This window comes from Engystomops pustulosus, chromosome 3 (genome assembly GCF_040894005.1).
Source record: "Engystomops pustulosus chromosome 3, aEngPut4.maternal, whole genome shotgun sequence".
Taxonomy (NCBI): domain Eukaryota; kingdom Metazoa; phylum Chordata; class Amphibia; order Anura; family Leptodactylidae; genus Engystomops; species Engystomops pustulosus.
This window is the reverse complement of record NC_092413.1, coordinates 44,380,641-44,391,658: the sequence shown is the minus strand read 5'-3', so window position 1 is coordinate 44,391,658 and position 11,018 is coordinate 44,380,641. Positions and strand designations below refer to the sequence as shown.

Below are 11,018 nucleotides of genomic sequence, written 5' to 3'. Positions count from 1 at the left end.
TAATAAAAATGTTCCTGTGTGAAGATAATTTCTCATAAATGTAGTCATTCTGTCCCTTAGAAACGAGAAATCTTCCTCAGATATGACCACGTCACACTCTGGCAGCGGTGGCCAGACTTTGGCTATAGAGTCCTGCCGGACCCCCTGGATTCAGCGATCATTACCACAGGACGGCTGTGAGATATGTAGTAAATCCTGGACATTTCATATACAAAACCTTTTTGTTTATTTGTGCAATCTCTCAGGCAGAGGTGGCCGTATCCGAGGAAGATTTCTAGTTTCTAAGGGACAAAATTACTACATTTATGAGAAATTATCTTCACACAGGAACATTTTTTTTAATAACATCTAATTGAAGAAATGTTTATATATGGCAGATTTATCAAACTGAATGTGAATGCCCAGATGAGAATACCCCTTTAAGGCCTCTTGCAGTCCCAGGCAGCCCAGGACACTACCAGGAAGCTACAGTGATAATCCAAACTTCTCCTTCTTTCTACTTTATTGGTGTCCTCAGGTGCCTATACAATTTAAACCAGTGAAAGAGCAGGGAGTAATAAGTTACTGCTTAAATTGTCGCATTGGCACTTTGCAAAAAATATATGGGTTTTGGTTGTAGTTTGGGCACTCGGTGTCTAAAAGGTTTGCCATCACTGATCTAGGGCGATGAGTAGATGACTGGCATGTGGCAGTAGAAGGGGTTGTTAGGACATCTCTGATTATTAAGATTATAATCAGTGGGTAACCCAGCCTTCCAAGGGGGTGAGCCTACTCTGTAGTTCTCCGCTTGGCTAAACTGTGATAAACGATAGTTGAAAAGACCCATGTCTTTCTATCAAGCCTGTACTAAATTTTACTTTCTATGCCCCCATCTCTTCACTCAGTATACATTAGCTGTCTCTTAGGCTGGATTCACACTGCCGTTGCCCGCTGCACCGTAGTACAGTACACTCACCCACGCCCCTCTCCATAGGAATATATGGCGCACGGCACCGTATGCCGTGAAAAGATAGGACATATCTTTTCCCTGGGTACGGAGCGCTACTGTGCCGCACGTATGCTGCACTGTACCACTCCCGTAGAGCGCCGTGGGCCCATTTCCGTCTATGGGGGACGTACATTGGCCGTATATACGTCCTCCATACTGCAGTGTGAATGTAGCCTTACTGGGAAACATTATTTAATGCCCAGCACCTCCTCTCTCCATGCGCCTACTACGTTTTAACCTCCAGGTATTATCTGTGATGTGTCTCCTAGCGCTTTAACCACCCCTCTTTTACCATTTCACTTAAAATGGATTGTATTCTGAGCTTTGCACTGTGCACTTTATGATGTTATATACTATTATGCCTAATGTCCATTGAATATTGATGCTGCCCAGCACCTTGTTGGCCTCTGCCTTGTAACTACCCAGAATTATGCGATGTTCTATTTTTAATGCATATCAATAAACTTTATATATATTTTTTTAGTAACGCATGCTCACTCTTTCTTTTCTGTTGGTTGTTTATAGCAGAACATAAGACTACTACTACTACCAGCCTTTCCCATCCCACCAGAACAGTTGGAGAACAGTTTTTTTTTTTTTTGCTTCAAATGGATTAGGTCGAGAGTTTACTTCATAGGGAGTTCAAAAGTCTAGAAGTTTGTTAAATATTTCTACACGTCGCTCCACTTTGGTAATAGTTGCACGAGTAGGGTACTGCTTCAATCGGTACTTTGCGCGCATCTGGAACAGTTTCTGAGTTGACTTCAACTACACTTTCCCTACACACTAAGTTTTCTGTGTGTGTCCTCAAATGTCCTTGCTCTTTTTTCCCCTCTATGCCCTTCACTTTTATCCCTACTTTATAGGTCCAAGGCCCATGGACTTAGTTCAAAGGACGCAAATCTACATGGCCACACACCATGAGTTTTGTGCCTACCCATTGCTATGCCATATGCCTCATTCCTTCCCTCCTCTTTCCCCTCTCTTTCCACTCAGTACCCCTGATGTTAGCCATGTTCCCACTGCTGATTTATATTAAAAAGACTGTTTAATAAAGACACTTTAAAAAGAGTCTGAGCAGGGAAATGTAGGTGTGAACTGAGGCAAATTATATCAATTCCCCTCTGCATGTAACCTATATGTTGCAGTGCGGTATTTGTAGCTAGTTCCAGCTTTGCTTCATTCATACTATTGCAAAACAGGACAACACTAAGACTATTTCTGTAGGCTCCCTAAACCTGGCAGCAGTACTGTAGATCTTGTAGGTGTGTAGGTACCTTTAGGTCCCTTTGTTTTGAAATGCTAATAAAACAGTTTCAGGTGAACTTTCTACAAGCTAGTTACTTGGTTTGGTTTGACCATTTTATTATTTTTTTTAGCAGATGTTCATTCCAAATTTCTACATAGTCTACTAAACACTATGGGGGAGATTAATTATGCCTTCCCCAGAGCCTCTTAGTAGATATGGGATGTCATGGGCGAATTTTAAGACTGGCGTTTAAAAGGGCAGCAATAATAAATTCCCCCTATTGGATTTGGCTTCTGTCAAATATAGACATTGCTGTGAAAGCAGGTGGCCCTGCATTGGGATCTATTGAAACTCTGAAGATAGCTAAGGCTTGCTAGTTTATTTGCCGTTCTCTCTTTGACTTCTTACTCCCGAGTTTGTTCTTGAAATGGGCCGATCCCAACTCTGGAGCCCACACCCATAATGTAAGAATACTGCTTAAAATAAAGAAGGGGAAACCAGAGGATTGCTCAAAATATAAAGAAAAACCTTAATCAATCTAAACATATAAAAAAAACCTTTTATGATAGAATACAAAATATCTAGAGCAGGGGCGAAGCCAAAGACTCATAGGCTAGGTTCAAACAGTTGTGTTTATAATGTGTTTACAAGTAATCCATTAGCACTAGCAAACTATCAATAACCTATACCAATATCCAATCATTGGGGGTCCAACACATCCTGGAAGTTAAAGAACTGCAGCTCATGCCACAAATGTAAATATAAATACACACAATGGGGGTCATTTACTAAGGGCTCGAATCACGTTTTTACGGCGGGTTACCCGAATATTTCCGATTTGCGCCGATTTTCCCTGAATTGCCCAGGGGTTTTGGCGCACGCGATTGGATTGTGGCGCATCGTCGCCGGCAAGCACGCGGCGGAAATCGGGGGGCGTGGCCGAACGAAAACCCGACAGATTCGGAGAAACCGAATTAAAAAATAATAAAAAAGTGTCGCTGGACACGCGCTTACCTGCACTCAGCAATGGATTGTGAACCCCGGCGGACCTCGATGGACTTTAGCACAGCAGCGACATCTGGTGGACGTTGGAGGAGCTGCCTTAGTGAATCGCCGGAAGACCCGAATCCAGCGCAGAGAACGCGCCGCTAGTGTTGAGCGGACCTAACACGCAAAGTTCGGTTTCGTACCTGACTCCAAACATCATTATAAGTTCAGCTCAAGGTCGGGGTTTGACTCAACCCCCCATGCATTGCTGGCACCAATCATGGGCATTAACTCTTTAAACTGTTGGCAAAGTCGCCCGGGGCAATCAAGTGTCTGCAGCCCGGTTTGATGTCATGTAAATAGTTAACACCCGCAATCTGTGTAAGCACTAACCGCAGGTGTTATTGGATGGTGTTCGACCAAACCCCAATGCTAAGAGGTTTGATCAATTCTAACAGGTTTGATCATCGCTAGTTAAAATTACAGTGAAAAGACACTGCCAGAAACGGATGATCAGCAAGAGTCCTGAAAGTCATCCTTCCACCCACCTGATCCTAGGGACATGGAACATATATCGCTTCAATAACAGATATGTTCCAGATATGTTTATCTCAATGTGTAAATACTTGGCTGGAACCACTTTCAATAGTCATCGGGCGCATATTATAGTTAGGCTGCTGTCCACCAGATTTATTACAGTGGCTTATGGCCTTTTAATAAAATATTTTGCACTATGGTTCTAAACATGGTTGGTGCCGGAATTGCAGCTCAGATGTATAGAATTTAATGAAATATAGTTGCAAAACTACATACTACCCATGGAAGCCATGTTTTTCAACCCTCATACAACTCCAGTTAATTCAGGGCTTTTGATTATAACTCTCTGTATAACTTTGTTGTCTTCATGTTCACACTAGCTGGAATTGCTGAAAACTGAATAAAAAAATTAGGAATGTAAAAAGAATTGTAGATACACATTTACCTGGTTACTCCTCCCTTTATGTCTGAGAACTTGAATGTTGAGGATTATCTGTAGATGATAACATATGTGAGAAATTATTTTAAAAAAGAGGTAAATTATTCCAATATGTTTCCTATTTCTCACTTGCACTTGTCAGCTTCCAGACTCTTTGCAAGTTACATGCCAGCGCACCGCACCTCACAGACACTTTATTCGACTGTGTCACACTCACTGATGACCTAGTTTCTAACAAAACGGTGCCTACTACTCATTGGCATAAGCCCCCCCAGGATGTGGGAAGAGCAATTTTTGTTATAAAACCCAATAAGCAATGTAATATACCTATACCTATGCCTCACACAACTACTGCATTACTATGTGTGTCCCTGACAATTTGCATTGCATTCCTGACTGTACTTCGGTATCAGTGGGGCAAGTGATCAAACCCCCCTATATGCCAGATCACATGACCATATAAAAATGCATGAACATCTGATAAATTCCCCAAATCAAAACTTTGGTGTATTGGGAATAATGGGTTTGTCGCATTATAATTAACAATAAATCACACATGACAGAGGGGGGGGGGGTTAACCTACATACATCAGGTGGATTCAAGGATCACTGCATTTGTACAGCATGCTGTAGTTAGAGGTAGAACCGTAAATCTTCACTATTTTATCTCACTAATTTTTAGGTTGCTAAATTATTTACATATTTTTTTGAGATGGCTTTTCCAAAGAGCAACATATTCCTCATAACTCAGACTGATATTTTGGAATTATTATTATTAATAAATATTTATCTCGGAAAAGGAAACGATACAATTACATCAGTATTCGAAACCCAAAACCAGAAGTGGATCCTAGAATGAAAAAAAAATAGTTTTACTATGAAAACTTCTGGTTTTCCTGTAACAATACTGTTCACAGACATAGGCCTCTTTCATACAGCATTATTTTATACAATAGATGACTTTAATACAGATAGGGACCTAGAGTCCAAAGATTGAATGTGACCCATGGCCTCCCAAATAACCAATCAAGTTAGATACAGAGTCCAAACGACAGCCCAAAAATCCTCACACATGTGCGACAGCTTCCAAAACACATCTATTTAAGAGCCCTTCTAGGAGCTTTAAAGGACCACCAAAGGTCCCTTATATTCAGAATTGTGGTGTTTAATCCATATAAGGTCTCATATACTCACCCATATAACAGCTCTCAACCTCTAGATAGGTGTCTGCCAGTTTTAGAGTATGTAGAAGTTTATGTACAGATCGAGTTCCTAAAGTAAAGTGATAAAAGTATACCAATTACTGCTATTATTGAACAATATTCGCAAGTTCATTAACTGCATAATCGTAGTCAGGAGCAGGATCAGGTCAGCATTAGGGGTGAGGCAAACTAGGCTTTTGCCCAGAGCCCCCTTTACTACAGTGGCCCCCTAAAAGGTTTATACCAGGGTATACCTGGGCAAGTGTCGGGCCCAGGGCTGCTGGGGGGCCCACATAAGGCTGTACATAAGAAAACTAAGGCGTGATGGGGGCTGTATCTAGTGAATCCATATGGGGTGAGGGAGGCTTTATATAAAATAACATTGAGGGGGCTGTTTGGGATGATAAACTAGGGAATATTTTAGAGAACAAGAGACTGTTAATTAATTTTTAATGCAGCCACGTGACTTCACTGCAAAGAGGCCCACTTACTTTTTTTTTTTTTAAGTCGCAATAAAGTAGCAATTTTTGGCGCAAATCTATGGCTGCCCCTGAGCAGGGTGTAGAAATTAGCTTAAAACTGCAACTTTTTTCAACCCTTTTTGACTTTTGTTTTAAATAGTTGCAAATTCACTAAAGACCAAATGCCACATGTATCAATAAGGAACAATTGCTAAGATACATATGACCAGCAGAAAAGCCAAGAAAAGTCCCAAAAAACAGACAGACAAAGCCAAATATGATACATGTGTCCCACTGTCTCTAAACACTTATGCCAAGTAATCAGGAAAAAACATGTACTACTGGCAGCGGTGTCTATAGTAACTGGACGTAGTGCGGGTAAGATATTGGCGATAATGGTGACTTTGGGAATGGAAGAATCATTGGTAGATTATTGATTTATCTGTGCTAATTTAGGAATATACCACTGCCCAAAACTCTACACAATGACCTTCTTTATGGTCTGACTAGTGATTTGTAAAAGGGTAAAATTATCTCCCCAGCAGGAGAATCTTTGCCTCACTTGATACATCCCATTCATTTATTCCCAGGTTACTGAAACTAAAATTTCTGTCCACAAATACCCAGTGTTTCATATAATATATAATTGTACTCGAAAGAATATAAAAAAAACTGTATATAATAATAGATACTTGTCATTTCTATAAAAGCAGTTCAAGGCAGCATTTTACAGAACTGTATTGATAAAAACACATGGCTGCTCCTTGGCTGAAAAACTAAATTTATTTTACTATTCTAATCAGATTTGATGATTTTAATTTATTTTAAACCTAGAGTCATTATATTCATATACAGTATAACTTATGTAATACGAAGTGTAGTAGTGTTTGTCAGGCTAGTGAATACATTTTTGTATTTTAAAAACACATTACATAGAGATGTGGTTGTATCTGCGGAGAAACAAGCAGAACTGTAAACTGCGCTGCCATCATATTGGTTCTAATAGATGAACCTGTAGCACATATACTGACATATCATTGGTCAGTTACTGGGCACATGACCAGTACTGTGCATGCGGCAAGTTGGCAGTTGACTGTTGGAGACTGGCGATGGAGAAGGAGACATTGTCTGCTGGACCAGAGCAGAGCGCTACAATGGAGAAAGACGACATTATTGTCATTTCGGACTCATCGGATGATGAGAGGACTTCTAGCAAGAGCCACGGGAGGAAGAGGAGAAGAACATCCAGCTCAGCAGAGTCCACCAAACCACTGAATGATCCGAAGTATGTGCCACATGTGGAGAAAGGAAGGATTCTTCATATCCTAGACTCATCGGCTGATGAGAAGAAGACTTCAATCAAGAGCAAAGGGAGGAAGAGGAGAAGAATTACATCGAGCTCAGTGAAGTCCACCTCTCCACAACCCATGGAAAAACCTATGAAGAAGATGCAAGCCAAGAAGAGACACTTGGATTCTGCAGTAGAAGAAAAAACACCAGCCAAGATCCAGAAGAAAGAAGACAAAGAAGAAGACCAGGGAGGCTCAGGTAGATCCATCTATATTTATACACATGGGAGATGTGGTACTAAAGGTTCACACATACTCAACATGTTTTGCAACTGCTTGTTACTATTAAATATATTTGTTTATAGAACATAAAATGAAGCAATCTTTTATATACATATAATCAATATTCTGCTACATTTATTATATTAGTGCAGTTGACCCCTATATGCATTGTACAATGGTACAGCCCATGAATGCGTTATATAGAACTGATGACCAGGTTATACCATTCTACTATACAGATAGGGGTCAACTGCAGATGAGAGAACAGGAATTCACAAGGTGTATGTTATATGATACATTATGTGTCCCTACTAACTACCAAACTGGGTTACAAAAATGTGTTTGTACGGTACATGCATCGGACAACCAAATGATAGTGGGGGTAACAGAAGTTTGTTATAACTACTTCACTGTGAGTGTATGTAAATTGCTTCCTTTTTTGGTGATGATGTTGTGTTGCAAATATAGTTAACTGTAAAAAATGTTATCATGAAAAACAGGAGAGATGGGGACAGGTAATTGAATGCCAGAGACCAAATTTGGTCCATTTATTTCTTGTATGGTTAATGTAAAATGGAAATATGTTTGATATCTTATTTTCTAATAAAATGAGTCACTACATAGAATTTAGGATCCCTCTTTAACTTTAAACATTGTAACCCCCAGTAGATTATTCTGCACATCAGTCTTAATAGTCCCCTCAAGAACACAGGTGCTAGATCTACTAGGAGGCTATGACCTTGTTGTAGATTCAGAAGAGATCTCCACAAAGTGGGACCTGTTAAGACCAGGTATGACTGGGCAGAGATTTTAGCTAAAATCTCTTTCAGTTTTCTGGCAAAAAATTACAGAAACTCTGCAGACCAAGGCATTCACACTCCCACTTGTCCCACTCTCAACCCCATCGCACCTACAGTGGCCTTACGGAGCAGAAAAACCTTTAAAATGGGCAGAGATTGGGCTTATTACATGACCAAATAACTGCATGGGAAGGCATAGTAAAAAACCCCAAATTTGTACAGGGGTCTATGTTCAGCCTCGTCCTCAGGTTAACTGATTTTTTTTTTTTTGTTCTAAATTTCCATCTTCCACATACTGACTATAGGTGGCTTCTGTGCCACCAGTTTTCGGGCATGAATTTAGACCCATCCCTGTCAGGTTTTAGAGGTGTGGGGCAGGTAGGAGGCAGGCAGAGGTATGAACCTGGTCAAATTAGTTATACGAGTGGATGCAAAAGCTATACCTATTATGTCACCCCTTCATCCTCATAGGCTGTAAGCTCTTGTGTCACCCCCTCATCCTCATAGACTGTAAGCTCTTGTGTTACCCCCTCATCCTCATAGACTGTAAGCTCTTCTGATCAGGGCCCTCACTCCTATTTGTTTCATATGACTGTTATTACTCTCTGCCCACTGTGACTCTCTGGATGCTTTTCTTTAGTCCAAGGCTGCATTGATCAGCTGTAAGATGTCTATTATCTGGTATCTGTTTTATTGATAATCCTTGTTCCCATGAGGGCACAAAACTTTGAAAATCCAACTAAAATTCTGTCTGGAGCTACAATTATAAATATACTTGATCCGACTTACATACAAATTAAACTTAAGTACAAACCTAAAGAACCTATGCTGTACGTAACGCGGGGACTGCCTGTATATAAGAGTAGATACATGGGGTTTACAGTATATAGTAGTAGATGCATAAGGTTATAGTATATAGGAGTAGATGCATAGGGCTATAGCATATAGGAGTAGATACATGGGGTTTATAGTATATAACACTAAATGCATAGGTTTATTGTATATGGGAGTAGATACATGGGGTTATACCATATTTCCCCAAAATGGGCAATATTTATAAAAAGTAGTGCAGTTTGTACTATCTGTTCTTTTTGGCGCAAACGCATTATAAATGATCCGCAACACTTTTGCTCCTAAAAAAAAAAAATGAGATCCCAACACTTTTTTGGCGCATATATACGATAATACATCTGCCCCAGTGTCTTATATTAATCTTTGCTCCTAAAGAGGAACTAGGGGGGTCATTTATCTTATTTCCCCCTTCTCTGCCCTCTTTTTGCGCCTATTGTGAGTCTATTTTTTGCACCTCATTTGTCTTTGTCATTTTGGCTCTTTGTCAAATGCAGGGTTTTTTGTGCCTTATTAGGCGCAATTTGTTGCGCAAATCATACCATTGCCTTTCCTAAGCATGGTCAGGACTGGCGTGTTATTGTGCAATTATCTGCCCATATAAGCACAATAGTATAATAAATCGGGCGCAGACATCTGGAAAGAGGCGCAATGTAATGACAAATAGTGCGCAAAAACACACAGCAAATTAAGGTATAACATTCTAAAAAAAAGCGCCAAATATGGGCAAACCATCAATTACGCAGCAAAAAGGTGCACAAACACCAACGGAAGGAAACATAAATGACCTTATATGGTCTTTTCAGTGGGTGTTTTATTTTTCCATGAACAAGAATTCACATTTATTGTTGAACAAAAAATCACTAATTTCTTATTGTTCAGGCAGCCTTCTCATATAGTACTTGCAATGCAACAGTCAGTGATTTTAACCCATTAATTCTTCACCTACTAATATTAATGTATGGCGTAGGGGAGTTGTTGCAATTACTGTTGCTAAGGCCCCTTCCACACTTGCGTTTTTCATGCATGTTTTCTGCACGTGCTTTTGACGTGCAGAACTTGCATTGCACTCTGACCCATTGTAATCAATGGGCTTTTTCAGACTTGCATCTTTCTTCACGCGCACACGCGTGTGTTTTTTAACGCATGTTTAAATCTCGGCATGCTCTACTTTCGCAAGTCACCGCGTGAAAAACGCACCATACAAGTCTATGGAGACGCACTCTGAGACACTTGCAAGTGCAATGCGTTTTTGAACAATGAACAAACTCTGACTGAAAACTGATTGAACTCTGATGGAAAATGTCAGTTTTTCACTGACCAAACCCTGATCGCACCCTGATCAGACTCTGATGTGATCAGCAACGCAAGTGTGGAAGGGGCCTAAGTTTTATTTTCAGGGGAGGCCTCATAAAAAAATTTTACTAATTCAAGCTCGGTTTTCAGAAATCTCTGCCAGCTCCCATGGAGATGAATGGAGCGGAAGGGACATTTGCCGACATCTGCTCCATTCAGCTTGGAGAGCGACGAGTGGTCCAACAGAGGTACTCTAGGACCCCATCGGACCACTGTTCTTGTGATCTGGGGGGGGGTCTCCACCGATCAGCATTTTAGGCCCTATCCCAGTGATGGCGAACCTATGGCACGGGTGCCTGAGGTGGCACTCTTAGTCTTCTCTTTGGGCACTTAGGCTGCGACCCCCCCAGCACAGAATTTGCCAGACAAAATCAAGGAAATCCAGTTAAGGTGGCTCATCCTCAGCTGCCTGGGAATACAAGAGGAGGAAGAAGGTGTTGACTATCACTACAGCTTCTTTTCCAACCCCTGCGATGATTCTTCTCAAGCTACTGTATTGGTGTCCTCAGGATGCTAATACGATGGAAAGCTGTGACAGAGCTGGGAGCAATACGTCACGTTTGGCACTTTGTGATAAAT

General features: G+C 40.7%; 1 protein-coding gene across 1 annotated transcript in view; it reads left to right on the top strand.

Moving 5' to 3' along the window:
- The first annotated feature begins 6,959 nt into the window (after positions 1–6,959).
- Positions 6,960–11,018, top strand: part of LOC140121260 (protein kinase C delta type-like) — a 120,687-nt gene continuing 116,628 nt past the window's right edge. Inside the window, exon 1 of the mRNA XM_072140619.1 lies at positions 6,960–7,411. Coding sequence (XP_071996720.1) covers positions 6,973–7,411 — 439 coding nt within the window. The 5' untranslated portion in view covers positions 6,960–6,972. The remainder of the gene's footprint in view (positions 7,412–11,018) is intronic.